The sequence below is a fragment of the Anopheles gambiae genome, chromosome 2 (genome assembly GCF_943734735.2).
Source record: "Anopheles gambiae chromosome 2, idAnoGambNW_F1_1, whole genome shotgun sequence".
NCBI lineage: Eukaryota > Metazoa > Arthropoda > Insecta > Diptera > Culicidae > Anopheles > Anopheles gambiae.
In genome coordinates this window covers 53,332,599-53,349,700 of record NC_064601.1, presented here as the reverse complement: position 1 = coordinate 53,349,700, position 17,102 = coordinate 53,332,599, and the positions used below count along the sequence as shown (strand labels likewise).

The 17,102-nt window shown below is 45.9% G+C and overlaps 4 protein-coding genes across 6 annotated transcripts; 2 read left to right on the top strand and 2 right to left on the bottom strand.

Annotated features, from left to right (window-relative positions):
* The first annotated feature begins 2,452 nt into the window (after nucleotides 1–2,452).
* LOC1274499 (succinate--CoA ligase [GDP-forming] subunit beta, mitochondrial) lies at nucleotides 2,453–5,298 on the top strand. 2 transcript variants are annotated; one of them, XM_313633.6, is made up of 5 exons: nucleotides 2,453–2,735; nucleotides 3,163–3,329; nucleotides 3,409–3,544; nucleotides 3,969–4,068; nucleotides 4,149–5,298. In XM_313633.6, the coding sequence occupies exons 2-5, from the start codon at nucleotides 3,267–3,269 to the stop codon at nucleotides 5,119–5,121; spliced, it is 1,272 nt and encodes a 423-aa protein (XP_313633.5). In that variant the 5' UTR covers nucleotides 2,453–2,735; nucleotides 3,163–3,266; the 3' UTR covers nucleotides 5,122–5,298. The 2 variants fall into 2 exon arrangements, with proteins under 2 accessions (XP_313633.5, XP_003436791.2); XM_003436743.2 differs by lacking the exon at nucleotides 2,453–2,735 and adding an exon at nucleotides 2,855–2,980.
* Nucleotides 5,299–5,361: 63 nt separating this feature from the next.
* LOC5667412 (probable ATP-dependent RNA helicase DDX43) lies at nucleotides 5,362–8,891 on the bottom strand. The gene is made up of 3 exons (XM_061641509.1): nucleotides 8,394–8,891; nucleotides 7,856–8,237; nucleotides 5,362–7,753 (listed from the first exon to the last, which is right to left on the bottom strand). The coding sequence occupies exons 2-3, from the start codon at nucleotides 8,142–8,144 to the stop codon at nucleotides 5,907–5,909; spliced, it is 2,136 nt and encodes a 711-aa protein (XP_061497493.1). The 5' UTR covers nucleotides 8,145–8,237; nucleotides 8,394–8,891; the 3' UTR covers nucleotides 5,362–5,906.
* A 142-nt stretch (nucleotides 8,892–9,033) lies between these two features.
* On the bottom strand, nucleotides 9,034–11,985 carry LOC1274497 (synaptic vesicle glycoprotein 2B). The gene is made up of 5 exons (XM_313631.6): nucleotides 11,055–11,985; nucleotides 10,914–10,973; nucleotides 10,513–10,837; nucleotides 9,443–10,438; nucleotides 9,034–9,370 (listed from the first exon to the last, which is right to left on the bottom strand). The coding sequence occupies exons 1-5, from the start codon at nucleotides 11,092–11,094 to the stop codon at nucleotides 9,160–9,162; spliced, it is 1,632 nt and encodes a 543-aa protein (XP_313631.6). The 5' UTR covers nucleotides 11,095–11,985; the 3' UTR covers nucleotides 9,034–9,159.
* An 876-nt stretch (nucleotides 11,986–12,861) lies between these two features.
* LOC5667402 (rRNA 2'-O-methyltransferase fibrillarin) lies at nucleotides 12,862–16,773 on the top strand. 2 transcript variants are annotated; one of them, XM_001688403.2, is made up of 3 exons: nucleotides 12,862–13,017; nucleotides 13,535–13,983; nucleotides 15,039–16,773. In XM_001688403.2, the coding sequence occupies exons 2-3, from the start codon at nucleotides 13,569–13,571 to the stop codon at nucleotides 15,194–15,196; spliced, it is 573 nt and encodes a 190-aa protein (XP_001688455.1). In that variant the 5' UTR covers nucleotides 12,862–13,017; nucleotides 13,535–13,568; the 3' UTR covers nucleotides 15,197–16,773. The 2 variants fall into 2 exon arrangements, with proteins under 2 accessions (XP_001688455.1, XP_061502751.1); XM_061646767.1 differs by having other exon boundaries at nucleotides 12,962–13,430.
* Nucleotides 16,774–17,102: the final 329 nt, after the last annotated feature.

Sequence of the window (17,102 nt, the reverse complement as noted above, 5' to 3'; positions counted from 1 at the left end):
TTAACGCGTTCCTCTAACGAGCGCATAGATTCAATCAATGCGTGTATATTTTGTTCCATTTTCACTGGTATTTTCTTGTCCCTAGTGAATTTCAAAGAACGAACTTTTGGGAAAGGGGTATATTTTGGCATTCAATGATAAAAATTGTTTGTTGCCTACCGCCTTTTTATTATAAGAGTAGGGGAACTTATGCTTTAGGATGTAACTCACCTTTTTTATCCACGTGTCGGGAAATTAGGGTTTTCCGTTACCTGTCCTTTGCTTTGTCCTTCCTTTTCTTCTTCGGTCGCTCGTTGTCCACGGGTTGGGTCAGCGATTGTCCTTCCTTTTCTTCCTTGGTCGCTCGTTGTCCACGGATTGGGTCAGCGATTGTCCTTCCTTTTCTTCTTTGGTCACTCGTTGTCCACGGGTTGGGTCAGCGATTGTCCTGCGTTGATTAGTTTACCCAGTAACGCTGGCTGGGGAGTCTTGCCACTAGCTTTTGTTCGAATGTTCTCTTCCAATTCTAAATAGTTGAAACCAACCGTTCGTGCACTTGTTCTTACACTTTATGAAATAATGAAATTCACGCGATCGTCACGAGTCAACCACGGATCGGGCGATGGAGCAAAGTCCGGGCGATACACAGATTTATTTCCGTTATTTCACTGCACTGTACTTGAACACTTGTCACTGAACGTGAATTGGGCCTAGCCGACTGCGCCAATTATGTTTACGATAGCCCGGAGTAAGTTTTAAAAAAACATTACTGGGGATCTTTATTTGCGAACTGCTAAACTAAGACTAAAGCTAACTTCTGGATTCGGTACTATTTAGCTAGGCTGGTGTTTTCGGTGCTGCCAGGTTTGCCGGTCACGTTGTCGTGCACGTTTATGATGATCATGTTGCCTCGGTCCGTCTGAGCATACGACACCACACCTGGTCGTGGGAACCTGCTTCCAGTGGAGTTCCCGTTGGAACCTGACTCCGCGCGTGGAGTAACATCGATGGCTCGCTTGCGACCGTTTTCTTACTCAGCACCTGTATCATAGCGCGTAGCGCATGTGTACATAACTCCTATTTGAGAGAACTCGTTTGTGGAAAAACACGTTAAATATTCCGTTTTTTTACTATAGTTTATTACGAATGGCGGCACGTGGTTTGAAGCCAATTACCGTTAGACTCACTATTTCACTTACTTGTTCTTAAAGATACGAAATTTGTCAATGTTCAAAGATTGATTGAATTTGTATGCTAACATGGAATGAATGATAGGATTGGTTTTAATTAAGAACCGTTTGGAACCCTTAAACATGGTGCATTCCCTAATTCCTTAACGATCGTATAGCAGACGGAAGTAGTGATGGGATAAATAATGTTTTTGACGGAATCGATTCCGGTTAGCTCCGCAGTTTTCTGGAATCGATTCCGGATAGTAGGTTCGGAATCAGTTTCCGGAATCGATTCCGGAATCGGCTCCAGAATTGATTCCGGAATCGGTTCCGGAATCGACTCCGGAATCGGAATCGGTTGCGAAATCGGTTCCGGAATCGAAATCGGCTCTCAAATCGGAATTGGCTCCTAAATTAGAATCGGCTTCCAAACGGAGTCAGTTTCGGCATCGCCTAAAAAATAGGCGTTTGGGTCCAATCATACTACGTATTGATAACCACAAAAAATCAAAATTAACTTGTAAAAGATCCGTTCTCATGGAGATTCCCGGACTGATTTCGCTCCGGAATCAACTCAGGGATCGGCTTCGTAGTCAACTCCGGAATCTATTCCGGGTAGGTCCGATTCCGAGCACCCCCCACTAGACGGAAGAAGCGTGCTAGGAGCAATCCAACGCGTGCAAGTGGGCTTGGAAGCGTCCGTTGCAGTAGGCTATGAGCGTATAAGGGTTATATCGGTTCACTAAATATAATAAGAACAAAACGGGACTACTCATACATTGCCAGAAACATAGATCGCTTCCCATCAGGACATCGTCTTTCGTTGACTATACAGTCCGAACTCACTGTTTGAACTTCGATTCCCTGCCAACTATTGAATATTTTTAGTTGGCACGTTTTTCCATACAAAAAATTTCTAATTTTTTTCTCGGAAGGCCATGAGATTTTTGTGAATTTTTCAAAAACCTGTTTTTCCATACAAACGCATGCGTTTTAATTGAATTGTCCAAGCCAACTATCGAGCGTTCAACTAAAAAGCATGCCAACTAAAAAGCGTTCAACTATTCAATTCTGGCTGTACTTGCAATTTGAAAATGATTAATAATTTATAGAATTCTTCTTCTTCTGTTTTGTAAGAAAGAAATGGGTACAGTGTAGTGTTTGCATCACTGTAAACACATCTGTTTACGAACAGGCAAAATTGACATTTGAAACGGTTACTGCAAGGTTGCTATACAAAAGGTGCAATTAATATGCTTCTTGAAATTGAGTTGTATTGAAAAGATATTAAATTATCATGACAGTTTGAAAAAAACATCAACTATTTGCAGCAAACTGTATGCTTTTTGCAGCTGTGCAATGAATTGATTATTAAATGCATTTAATACGAACAGAACGAAACAGATACATCGGGTGGTTGTACACATCTTGTGCTTCATACGAATCATATGAGCCAACCTTTTCCTGCATTCAACCAAAACATTCCAACAGCAATAATCGTTCTATTTCTCACAATTTCATGTTAGAATCACTGTGGGAGTAGCGTTTTACGTGAATTCTTCCGGCAGCAATCATTTATCACAGGTACTGTGAGTGTTTATTAATGGACTGTAGCACACAGCTTGTACGATAAAAAACAGAGTTGGACTGTGGCGACCATCCTTTTGCTGGCAGCGTGACCGGCTCTTCAAAACCGCATGTGCTGCCGGCAACTGTTGTGATGTCGTAATAGTCTGCTAACAGGGAAATAGTGTATGAACTGCGAATTGTGTTCACGATCGTTCGCAAATCGGTTGCAATTATTTGTAATGTCCACCCAGCCGTTTCGTGCACAGTTTTTTTTTATTTCCCTGGTTCTTATGCTTTTATAGTCGTTTAATTTGCATACATACGTGCTAGAGAGTAGAGCTATCTCAACCATCCATCACCCACACCGCATTTTGCTAAGAGCTACAATCTAATCGCTTATTTTGATTATCACACACACATACACGGCGTACGTTCCATACAGTCCAGTCCAGAGCCCAACCGTCCTGCTGGCCCAGATCGTTGGTAGTTCGTCTCGACAGCGCGATAAGAAACACCGAAACGAGCACACGACGGTTCTATACCAATATGGCTGCATTAGCTTCCCTGTCCAAATTTTGCAAGCATCTAGCAAAGCCCACCATTCAGACGGTAAGTAAAAAGCTTCTTTGGTATAATATTTATTACCGCCTTGAATGATGTTTCTATCGTTCTACCATACCGCTTGCAGTGTTTCCGCGTTCCGAAGCGAAACTTAAACTTGCTGGAGTATCAAAGCAAGAAGCTGCTGGAAGAGAGTGGAGTGGCCATACAAAACTTCCGTATCCTTGAGGGCAAAAAGGATGCGGATGTGTTGAAAGATTTCGGTAAGTAGCAAACATTCTAATGCAGTGCCGTTTTCCATTTGCTCGTAATGTAATTTGTTGTCAGTGGCGTATTTAACGGTAAGCAAAGTAAGCAATTGCGGGGGGCCCCGTCAATGAGGGGCCCCGGAATCTTTAGTACATAATCCATAACAGTTGATAGAATATGGCACTGTATTAGCAAGGAGGGCCCCGAGGGTTATGGACGTTGGGGCCCCGCTCTAGACGAATCATAAGCACCCCCCCCCCCCCCCCCCCCCCCCCCGACAGCAACAAAATTTAAGTTAAAATGTTACATAATCAAAGACGGATGCCGAGTACCCCCGGTAATCATGTACAAAGGGGCCTCAACAACTCTTACTGCTTAGGGCCCCCAAGACTATAAACCCGCTACTGTTTGTTGTTGTAATTTTCTCGCTCGCCTTAGATGTAAACGAGTACGTCGTAAAAGCACAAATCTTAGCGGGTGGCCGTGGCAAAGGTCACTTCGATAATGGATTCAAGGGTGGCGTGCACATCACGAAGAAGTAAGTACATTACTTGGACTATCTTGATGCATTCGTTCAAGTGTAATTTACAAAGCGTTGTTACATTATTACACGACCAGCCGCGCGGAAGTCATCCCGTTGGTGGAGAAAATGGTCGGCCACAAACTCATCACAAAGCAAACGCCAAAGGATGGCATCCTCGTGAAGAAGGTGATGGTGGCGGATAGCATCAATATCGTGCGCGAAACGTACCTTTCGATCGTAATGGATCGTGAGCACAATGGTCCGGTTTTGATCGCTTCGCCGGACGGTGGTATGGACATTGAGGCGGTAGCCGAAGAAACGCCCAACCGTATCAAAACCATCCCGATTGACATTACCAGCGGTATTTCGCGCGAGCAAGCGATCGATGTTGCCAGATTTCTCGAATTCAAAGGTCCTCTCGTCGACAAAGCGGCAGACGAAATAACGAAACTGTACGGACTGTTCACCAAGGTAGACGCGGTGCAGATTGAAATTAATCCACTCGCCGAGACGGACGACGGGCGAGTTATTTCGGTCGACGCGAAGCTAAACTTCGACGACAACGCACAGTTCCGGCAGAAGGACATTTTTGCGATGGAAGTACACGAAGACACCGATCCGAAGGAGGTCGAAGCGTCCAAGTACAACCTGAACTACATTGCGATGGAGGGCAACATTGGTTGTCTCGTGAACGGAGCCGGCCTGGCGATGGCAACCATGGACATAATCAAGCTGAACGGCGGCAGTCCGGCCAACTTCCTCGACGTCGGGGGCAACGTCAAGGAGGATCAGGTGCTGAAGGCGTTCCAAATACTTACCTCGGACACGAATGTGAAAGCCATTCTGGTGAACGTGTTCGGAGGAATCGTCAATTGTGCCACGATCGCCAACGGTATCGTGAATGCTACGAAAACGATGAACCTGCAAGTGCCGCTGATCGTGCGTCTAGAGGGAACGAACGTGCAGGCGGCCAAAAAGATTCTGGAGCAGTCCGGACTGAAAATTGAGTCCGCGCACGATCTCGATGAGGCAGCAAAGAAAGCGGTACAGTCGATCAGAACGGTTTGAGTTGGTTTGGAGTACACTAAAGCGAAGCGAAAACCTGACCAGTCTTCCGGAAGGGCCCTTACTGTGGCGCTGTAGGAATATTGTGTTCTGCTTTGCAAAGGGAAAGTGGTGCTTTTGAAACATTACACATGTGTTGCATTTTTCTAGTTTAAATAAAGTCTTTTTTACCAAAATAAAGGTTTCTTCTTCTAGGTGGTAGGCTGAAAAAAACACCAGAACAGCATCCAAGAGGCTAGCGCGTTTTGCTACGTAGTTTTATTTCAGTAACTCAAATTCATTATAATCACAAGGATCAGCAGTTCATATGAGACGCCATGAAGCACTCACTATTAATCCCTTTACATCGATCATCCATGACGTCGAAGGCACTTACACTTAAATAATATTCGAATTCATTTGCTACGTTTACAATCCGTTACGATGCAGCAGCTAGCTAACTGAGTCCATTTTTTTAAGTTCACCCTCTAAGGTAAGGTATTACCGTCGATATATTTAATAGTCTTCTTGAATCACATTCTGCATTGGAAGGAAACAGATGGTAATAAAGTAGACCCTATGTCCTTTCCCCTACACACTAAGTGCTTCGCACATTAAGAAAGGAATCTTGGAAAAAATACGAGTAAGAAGTAGAACATGTAGTCACGTTGTGCGCAGAGATGAGCAGCAACAGGCAGTTCTCTTGGGAGTGCTTGGTTAAAGAAGATTACGCTCCACGAGTGACCACAAGTAAATGTAAGCGGAAACTTACGTCGGTGGGTAACTTTAGCATTAAAAAAAACGGTCGTCTACCATCGGCGATTTCCACCGAATCCGCGTCCCCTTCCGCCACGACCACCACCGCCATCGCGCTCCTTACGAGCCTCAAACCGGCGTGCCATATCGCGCACCTCGTCCGGTACCTCTTGGTCTGCTTCCTTCAGAATTTTGATCAGCTCACCAGCCACACCCCAGTCGGAGCGCGTCATGAAGCTTAACGAAATGCCGGTCCGTCCAGCACGCCCCGTACGGCCCACACGATGTACGTACTCTTCGATATTGCGTGGAAAATCATAATTCACCACGTGCGTAATGTCCTCGATGTCAAGCCCCCGGGACGCCACGTCGGTAGCGATGAGTATCTTCACCGTACCATTCTTAATGTCCTCCAGTGCTTGTTCGCGGTCACTCTGTTCACGGTTGCCGTGAATCGCTTGGCACGAGATGTTGCTCAGGATAAACTCGGACGACAGATCGTCGGCACGCGTTTTCTTACCGCAGAAAATGATCACCTTATCCGTTGGCTGCATGTCCCGGACAAACTCGTTGATGCGTTGGAACTTATCCTCCTCATCCATCACCTCGATCACCTGCGTTACGGTGTGCGTGGCGGCCAGATCTAGCGTTCCGATGTACACCTGGATTGGATCGTGCATGTAGCTCTGAGCCAGCCGGCGGACGCCATCGGGCCAGGTGGCGCTGGTCATCACCGTTTGACGGTCGGGACGCACGTCCAGCAGCACTTTGCGGATCTGCGGCTCGAAGCCCATGTCCAGCATACGATCCGCTTCGTCCAGTATGAGGTACGTGATGGTCGACACATCCACCACGCCTTCCTGCACAAGATCGTTCAAACGACCCGGTGTGGCAATCAAAATTTCGACCCCCTTTCGGACGACGTTGATTTGCGCCCGGCGATCACCGCCACCGTACAGGCAGACGGCCTTTATGCCACGGAATTGATACTTTGCTACCTCCTTCTCAATCTGCAAGGCGAGCTCGCGGGTCGGTGCCAGCACGAGCACGTTCGGTCCGCCCCGCTCACCCCGAGGGATCGGTTGCCCCTCGATGTGAATGAGCGCGGGAAGCAGGAAGGCCAGCGTTTTACCCGTACCGGTCTGTGCGATACCGATCAGATCTTCGCCGCGCAGCAGTATAGGCCACGCTTGTGCTTGAATTGGGGTCGGAGTGGTAAACTTCTGCTTGCGAAGCTCCTCCATGAGGTCTGGATATTCTCCGAACGCCTGATGGAATTCGCTGACCGGATTCGGTATCGGCTTCCGTTCATTATCCTTCTCGTCCTTAAAGGTACGCTCTACCACGATATTGTTGTTTGCCTCCCGGAACGCTGCTACTTGCTCCGGTCTCATGTTTGCCACCTCTTCGCGTTCGTTGTAGAACATTTTCACGAGCGGAGGACACTTTGCCCACCGTTCCTTGAATGCCTCGTCGGCTTCTTTATTCAGCGACGCCCAGTCGATTATTTCGTCGCTTGTAGCATACGCATCTGCATGAGAATGAGACGAATATCGGCTGTGACCACCACCACCACCAGCGTTTCCCGACCGATCGCTAGATCCGTAGAAGTCGTTGTAATTTCTACGATCTCGATCTCGTCCACCACCGCCACGACCACCGTACGAACTTTCACCGGACCTTGACCAACCTCCTCTATCCGAGTCTTCGTAACGATTGCCACGATCATCACGTCGATCACGACGATCGTTAGACGAACCGCCACTGTATCCCGATCTCGGAGGACGCGACGAGTCTGATGAATTCATAATCTCGTACACGGCCTTTCGAGCTGCTTCGACACTTTCCGGATCCCCGGATATGGTGACCGTTCCCATATCGCTCGAGCTCCGATCGTGATCTGCGGAAGAGCCAAGAACAATAAACATCACGAACGTTAAGAAGAAAGTTTGCAGCAAAAGCGTTGATTAGTCCAATCTAGATGAAAGGCCGCTTGTCTTACCAACATCGATGCGTGCGTTGGTCCGGGAGCGTAAGTCCCGTATGGTGGCGCCTTGTTTTCCAATGATTCGCGGTACAACGTTTCCGCGTACCTCTATCCGAATACTGTCACCATGAGACGCTGTATGCTCTCGAGTACGTCTTTCACGTTGATACGATCTCTTCTCAGGCTCGTACGACTTCGGTGGTGGTGCATCTGGTTCACGTTGGTACTGTTGTGATACCGCAGCTACCGTAGTCGCAGATCGTGCCTGGGATGCATCGTCGTCCCAACATTCGTCGTCCCACATGATGCGGTCCTTCCCCTGATAGTTTTTTGTTGTTTTTTTCGATGACAAGCCGTTCAGCGCCAAATTCGCTGACTACAGCAGTAAATGTATGTCCTATGGAAATGGAACAAATGGCCGTCACTAAACAATAGCATACACACTTCAGCGAAATGTACGCATCACGCAAATACATCACAACAATAGCTGTAATGGCTATTTGAGTAAAGATATGTATGGGAATATGTTTGTCGAAGAGATGGAATGACTTACAATTTACGCTTTGCGGTGATTTTTTGTTATATTGGATTACGTTCGTCTACTTTTCACACTGATATATAGAAATGCAACCTTGCATCTTTCAACTCGCGGTAGGCAATGCGTTTAGGTAGAACGTACAGACGAGTGAACCGGCAACATGCAAGGCGGAAAGAATGACAGTTGATAAACAACACAATTCGGAGGAAACGTACACTGTAAATTTTAGTTGCATTGATTTCATCTTTTGTTCATTCCACTAGAATTGATCAGCAAGTGTGCAAGCGAAATAGAAATAAAATAGACTTGAATCTTGACTTGAGAACACTTGAAATATGTATGGCAAATTAAAATTGTATTTTTTTTTCTTTACGAATCTATTCCGGCAATGTTCCATTATTATGGCTGCGCTGATTAGGGGTCCATGTCAAGGTGCAAAGCAACCATCGATTCAATGTCAAAATCGATGCAATCCACGAAAAATTCGCTCGGTTCGTTTGAGCATATACACAACAGTTTTAGTTATCTTGCTTACTTATCCGGAGTTACTACCTCTATACGGACTCTTGCGTTTGTCAACTAGTTACTTTAAAATGTTATGTCTAAATTGTTGGTAAGTTGTATGAAACGCCACTCATTCCAATCTATGCGGACATTCTTTTGCTCTACAAAACGATTGGTATATTTCAGTCTCTATGGTGAATCAGGTTTAAGCTTAAAAGCTATTACGATAGTGAATTATTATGATGTTGCCATCCCGGACACTGACTGCACTGGATGTTTATCGTGATGAAATACTGATTCTATCTTCCAACGCATTTCGTTTGTAAATGTTGGGAATGAAAAAGGACAGCACTCCGCAACCTATCAGTGAAATGCCCGATATCCAGAACGTTAGCTCGCACTGTGAATCCAGCAGAAACCCGACAATATTCGCACCAACGACGCTTCCCAATCTTCCAAACATTAGCGAAATGCACACCGCCATGGCACTGTAAAAGAAAAAGAAACAATTGAGTGTGCTTCACATGACACAGAGCATGGAGCTGTTCGCGATCGCTTACCGCAAGTTAGTAGGGAAAAGGTCTACCGTGCATGCATTGACTACGCTGATGCAGAACCCACAAGTTAGCAGGATTACATAGAACCAGATGGCAAGCAATGGTAGATCTATGAACACGATGAGTATCCCGCTGATGCCGCAAACACCAAATATGAACACCAAGATCGGAAGCTTGCCAACCGCATTGATAATAAGTCCTATTACGGCAAAGCCTAGCGCGTAAATAGTTTCCAGCACGAACGAATGCTCATAGGCGGAAATATCCAGCTTTTGATGGCACACTTCGGGCAGTGCTGTCGCATTAACGTCATGCTGCTGTAGCTGGCTTATATCGACCTGTGTCGCGTAGACCGCCTGACAGATAGTCGTGCGGCCGACACCCTGATCCTCCAGTTCGGCGATGCGGTTCAAAATGTCCGGAAAGAACATGTACATTCCGTTCGATGTCAGGTAAATGCCAAACTGTAGCACACAAATGATGGTGGTTCGCTTCAAGTACTGGCCCATAAACAACGGTGCCGTTTGCTGCCACATTTGTTTTAGCAGCCGTAGAACACTTTTATTGTTGGCTGTTTCTTCGCGGCGAATTTTGGTTTGCTGCGCTTCCGTCTCCTGTAGCAGCGAAGTAAGCGCCAGTTTGGGACCCTTACCGCCAGTGTTCCATCGGTACATTTTGTGCATAATCATGATTGTCTCCTGTTCATGCCCTCGGGAGAACAAAAACTTTGGACTCTCGGGAAAGTAAAGCAATGCTAGCCCACAGACGAGACTGGGCAATCCGCACACCACGATAAACAGGCGCCATGGCCGATAGACAATATTGAGCAGGGGAAAGGTATATTCCCACTCCTGATTAATAACAGACCATGCGATCAGAGGCAGCAGAATGCAGCCTACTCCGAACACAAAAGACGCTCCCATTATGGCACGGGAGCTGTTGGATTTCGCGTGAAACTCTCCAAGGTAGGCGTAGATCGTTGCCGATGAGCCGGAAATGCTGTAAAAATTGTTAACCGTTGATTCTTTATCGTTGCTGAAAAATCACTTCTTTGCACTGATTTTGATACTCACAAAAATCCTGTAAAGAAGCGCGTAATCGTGATTAACCAAAAATTGGTCGTAAAGCTGGACAGGACGGTAGACGCAAATGCAAGAAACAGTGTCGGCAGTATAACCGTTCTTCTCCCTCTGGTATCGGCCAAGAAGCCCCATAGGTGAGAGCTGCTGATAATGCCAGCAAACGAAATTGCACTTAAGATACCCTTTTCTTTCGTAGTCAACATCAAATCACATTCTGCAACAGGCAGTACATAACTGATGCCCAACGTTTCCAGCAGCACTGCCGCCAGGATAGTACCAGAAATCGTAATCAAGCACAGATTATAGATGCCGAATTCTGTAACCGAACAGGAGACAGAAAAGCGATGCTGGAATCAAGATTTTTCACGCAACTACCGCATTAAAATACTCACTGGTCATCAAGAGAGCGTCGTCAAGCTTTACGGGACGCTGGTATGTGACATCTTTAGGTTCTGGTAGAACAATGGGACAAAAAAAAAAACTGCAAATGTACCGACCATTCTCGTTCAAAATCTAACAACCAAACCGCTTACCAGGGAGCTTTTCTATCGCTTCGTCCATATTTGGGGTCATCTTGCCAAACTAACTTACAGTGTCTAAGATTAAAGAGCGAATAGCTGACTTTCTTCCTGTCAAATCGGCGCGGAATCTCGGCAGTTTTGCTGATTTCATCTCTTTATATCACCGCGGTACCATGATAGAAATTCTGCACCTCCTCTTGCCTTCCACCCTGCCATCATTCGTCCCACCCGGTGGATAAGGTGAGCTGTAAATCTTCACTCAACGGTTGCACCGGGAAACAAACCTCCCAGTACTCGCGGGAGAGCTCGTAAAACAAACTGTTACTGTTTAACCTAACAACAAGACTCCAGACTGCCGTCAAGTCGCTTTTTATCAGATCGGGGGGGTATGAAATTAAACAAAGATCCATAATCTGCTGGCCCCACTGGGCACAGCAGCAATCAGCTTCCGCGCGGGCGCGGGCATTTGTGGCGTGCAACAGTGTGATCCCGCACTGGACGCCGTTGCGATGTATTCTAAATGACGACATAAATGCTATCATTAGAATACTGATGATCATTTCTGTTTAAACAAGCGCGCCATTTTCCATATGGTCTACATGGACATGTTTTTTTTTTCTTCGTTTATTTTTTGGGGTCCAAACGATTTGGTTTACAACTTATGTGCTTATTGCAGTCATCACGCCTTAGAGATAGCTAAAAAGGTACATGTAATGTGTGATTTAAAAGACAAAAAATACAACAATCTGCGCTGTTAATTATTCCTGTACATTCGACCAGTACTAGTGAGCTGTAAATGTATTCAAATGGTATTATTTCAAAAATCATTTGCATTAGATTTCTTACTCAATCGTTGCATTAGACTTCAAGCCGTCGAAATAATGGAGCAGTCAATTGCGAAAATAATTATTGAGATTACAGAATAATCATTTTAAGCTAAGATCAAGGATCGTAAAGATATCAGGTCAAGTTATAAGCCCGTTTTGACAGCTAGGTGGAAGAAGAATTGACGAAGAAAACTGACAGTTAGTTTTCCGCTTTTGGCGAACGCTTCAAGTTCTCGAAGGAAAATTTCCATTTTAAATCACGGACTGTGTTCTAATAAACTAAAATATTCACCCAAATTGATCTCCACCAAATATTGACCATGCAAAACGTAAATAATCCATCAATACATATACAAGCGGAAAACCATCTGTCAAAATCGGAGCCCAGGGGGGGGGATCGCCAAAAGCGCTATAACTACACCTCATTATACATTCCACCTTGTTTCGCTGTACGTATGATCAGCTGTCAGATTTATGCGCACGGTTAAGCCGCCCGCCGGTTAATCCGTCCCCGGATAATCGACGTTCTACTGTAGAATGTACATGCGCTACAACAATATAAACTGCTTCGTTTCTTCTTTTTGTTCCTGCTCTCGATCGATGATGTCGTGCTCGCGGCCTTACCAGCCTTCAATTGAAGTGGGAATTGAATCCTTCATGCTGCACACATCCAACGAGTCCTCGTCACCGTCAGGATATTTGGTTCGTAAGGAGCGTTTGCATATTCCGCTCTGAAGGTAAAGCACACAACATGAAAACGTATAAAGACTACAGTCCAACAATATTCATCATGTTCTTAAACATTTGTTGGCTGCGCTCTGACAGTTATCGAACAGCACATCAGCATCGGAAGTGCCTTGGAATGTGAATGTGTTAATTATGTTTTAATTCTAAAATTCTTCACCAATTACCAAGAAAACTCCATCCACCGTTGACGGATAAAACGGGTAAAACGAAGAACTTTAAATGCGTATGTATATACACCTTGTGAATTTTAACGAAGCTAAATTCAGTTGTCAGTGGCGCCCGTCAAATTATCCCTGCGGTTCGATTATCCGGGAACTCCGTGAAACAGCTCATTTTCGCCATTTCCGTTTTGTAGGTCCGTAGAAAAGGTTGTGTGTGGAAGCTAAGCTGCGGCGTTACAGGTACTGTACCATTTTTTTGTTTCTGTGTAATTAGCAGGCAAATGTGGCTCTAGAAGCAAAAACTTATTTGTTAAGCGATTAAATGGTTGTTTTTGGTACGATTAGCAGTTTTGAACGTTGAGTTAACAGAAACATGGCCAATTGCGACTCACTGCCGCCGTGTGGATTAGAAGTTAAATTCGTTGTATGTGTGTGTGCGTTTGGCACCGTGTAGAGAGGGCAAGCTTCGGTTGTTACTCTCAACATCCGAGTAGCGGCGCTGCCAGCGCTAACTGCGCGTGTGAAAAACTTACTCTTTTCTTGTCTCCACGCGCCTGGGCACCATTTTGTTTTCGGTCCGAACAGCATATTGGTAGTTTTTCCAGTTTGAACCAAATCAAGTCGCTGTTGGTATTCGATAACTGTATTGAATTGTACGTTTACCAATGAGTCAAGCCAGTTGTCTTGCGATGGAAAGAAGTGCATATTAGCGAAGTAATTTTGTGTTTTATTTTAAAATTGCATTTATCCCCTGCAGTACGGAAATTTAAAGCAAAAAAACCAATTCAAAGATGCCAGACTGGAGAGAACGTGACGATTCCGACCGCGGCTATGGCGGTGGTGGTGGTGGCGGCGGCGGTGGCGGCGATAGCTACAGCTACGACCGGGAACGTCGGGACTACCGTAGCGACCGCGGTGGATACGACCGTAATGGCGGTGGCGGTGGAGGCTACCGCTCGGGCGGCTACGGAGGTCGACGTGACGATGATGGCGGCTACCGTGGAGGCGGCGGCGGCGGTGGCTACCGTGGAAACGGCGGCGGAGGCGGCGGTGGCGGCGGCAGCCGAGGACCGCCGAGGATTGACCCGGCTACCGCCAAGACCGAAGTGTTCGAGGTCGAAGCCGACAAGGTTAAGTTCATAATCGGTCGTGGCGGTAACAAGATCCGTGAGATTCAGGACCGTTGCCGTGTGTCGGTGCAGATTGGTAAGCGTGTATTGATTGCTTTAGTAGAAGATGTAACGTAGAGAAAAGAAGGATGATGTGTGAGAACTCTGGCAAAAAGGCTGCAGCAGCACGATGATGCTATTGGTGGTACAGCGCTCTGTCCTGTTCAGTAATGGTTCCCCGGGACCCCGCACGCTCCGGATGCTGCGCGCGTTAATTCGACAGCAAACGGAACGAGTCGAACCCCCACACGTACCGTCGTTCCGTTACCTTCCTTCCGTATCGGGGAAGGCGTTGTTTCGGTTTTGTTGAAATAATAGCACTGCTTGGTTGGAACGCGAGACGCGCTGGCAAACGAATTCCGGTTTCTAATGGTCGAAAAGCGCATCCTCTACACAGTGTGTCGGTACTCGGACAGAGGAAAAAATAAGGCAAACAGAACGTTTACAGTACTTGTTGGAACGATTAGTTTAGTTCGTACATTGTACACCGTTATGGCTCACATGTTAGTAGTCTGCGTGGGAAACGTTGCTATATGCAGAACAATCCTGTTACGGCAAGCTGTGACGTCGTCATATGAACTCTTCATTTTGTGTGTACGCTGATCGCTTGTAACCGGCGCTGAAACAAAAAAAGCAGGCTGCAGGAAATTGAATGTGTATAGTAGCGAAGCCCGTGTGAAGGCATATCCCCCTTCTTTTCGCTATCGCCCTATTATCCCTCTCTATGGGCAAGAGGTATGGAACTGGAGCAAGAGAGATAGAGAATGAAGAATCAGTAAAATAACCGTATCTCTTCCATGGGTGTGTGCGTGTGGTGTGTTGTGCGTGCTGCGCAGTGTGTCGGCTCTGTCGATTGCATTCGACGTACGCGCACAACAGCACACATACGCGAACACCCGTCAGCCTATCCAACTTTCCTTGTGCCTTTCTTCTCCCTTCCCATCCATTCGCCAGTTCCTACTTCCTCCTCTTGCTCCAAAGATGTTACTTCGCGGCAGACAAGCGCGTTATGAGATGGTTTTGTGCGTGTGTGTGTTGCTTCTCTTTACAAACCCGACTCTCTCTCCCCGCTTACCAAACAACTCTTAACAGACAAGGCTCGCAACGAGAACGGCGCCAATAATGTGTCGGTGATGGGCGATCAGCTGAACATTGATCGTGCACGGGACATGATCAATACCATCATTAACGATGACCGGCGGGACCGCGAGGACGACCGGCGGCGTGACGGTGTTTCCATGCCCTTCTAAAGTGGCACTCGGGGAAACGGTGTTTCAATGATGTCAACTGCGCGGCGGCGGTATCAGCCCACGTACACAGACACGTGCGATGTGCGTTGGTCGATGGAAGCAGCTGTGGAAAGGAGAAGAGAAACGGGCAAAGTGAGCTGCAGTACGTAAAATCATATATATATACCTACATATATATATTAACATATATAAACACAATTCAAAACGATGTGTGGAAAAAGAAACGAGAAACAGTAAAAACACAGAAGAAAAGTAACCAGTCGTGCGATAATATGCAAAAGAGAAAACTATCCAGTCATGATCATAAATATCCCCCAGCACCGATAACGAAGGGTTCTCCCGGCAAGAAAGCTGAAGTACAAGATTTTTCTTCTAATACGGCAAAGTGAATTCGTGTTGAGAGGAGAGACAGTTTTTACCACGTAAGAAAAAGCAACCGGCAAAACATGAAAGCTAAACACGTTACTCGTTAGAAGCAGAGAAAGGGAGAGGCAGTGTGACGCGCAGAATTCCAATCAGCGAAGAGAGCAGGACGGCGGCAACAAAGTAAAACAGAAATCGCTACAGCAGAACAGAACAGAATCCATCCTTCTCTCTCCCCGGTAGTAGAGTTTTAGAGTACAGACAGGAGAGACCTCACTTTCGCGGTTTGTTGTAACGAAAGACGAGAGTTCTATTGCATTTCTATTTGTGTCCGATAGCGAACAGAGAGAGAGAAAGAGAGAAAGAGCAGAAGCAGGTAGATAGATGACGCGCGTACATGGTTGTGTGTGAGTATGTGCATATTTGACACACATACACATCAGCACTCCGATGCATAGACAGAGAGACAGAGAAGTGTGGTATATGTGCATCGCAGCATGCGACGAAGAACAGACAGGATGATGCTGAATGTACAGTAGTAATCTGTTGTTTGTATTTACCGCTCTTTTTAGCTATCGGATGCTCTTCTCTCGAATCGCGTGTCGGTATCCTTTTATCGTGTACATTTGACGAGACTGATTCCATTCGTTTTTTGTTTGTATAATTTAATAATGTGCTAATCGATCTAACGCGTGTTTAGGGCGAGTGCCTCTTTTCCTTTTTTTATGATTTCGTTTCTCCAGAGGCCTCCGCAGAAGAATTAGGGTTTGATATTCCTTCAACGAAGTTTTCCATTCGTTCCACTCTGATTAATTATTACGTACGTATACCGTTAAACATGCACTTTTAAAGCTATAACTGCAGGAAAAGATACTGAACAACAGACAAATTTAATGGGTTTAGCTTTTATCGTACTGTAAAACCAGCTAAACGGTGGTATATGGAGTTGAATGACGAAAGCATGTAGGGGAGGGGATGTGAAATGGGTAAAATACTTTAACTAACAATCGAAGCGGAACATTGTACTATCCGGACCAAACTCGGCGGAAATATAAGATAGTGAAACAAAGCAGCAGAACACAGTATGCGTATATCAAAGGCAGGAAACAGTTTACGGCTCTCCACTCAGCAACGGCGTAGCATTAAACACAAGATTAGCCGGAAAAAGCATGTGAAACATACGCAGAAATATATAAACCGTGTGAAATGACAAACATCGTTATTATGTTCATGCTTCCGAAATTATTTTCTTCCTCGTTTTTGCAATTGACCATCTTAATCGTCTCCTCGCTTGAAATATGGCTACGCGAATGGCCCGCTGATTCCTTCGCTTCTTGACTGCTGTTCACAGAAAACGCTGGGTAGAGTTGATCCAGTGTTGCAGGTCTCTTTCCGCTGGTCGGTGGACTCGATCGCATACGACAGCGTCAGGGGAGCACGGTGTGAAGGCTAATGAATGTGGGGCACGTTTGTTTTAGGCGTCTTCTGTATCCCAGTTTAAGATGCTGCTGACACCTGACATATTACATTAAATTACTTACAA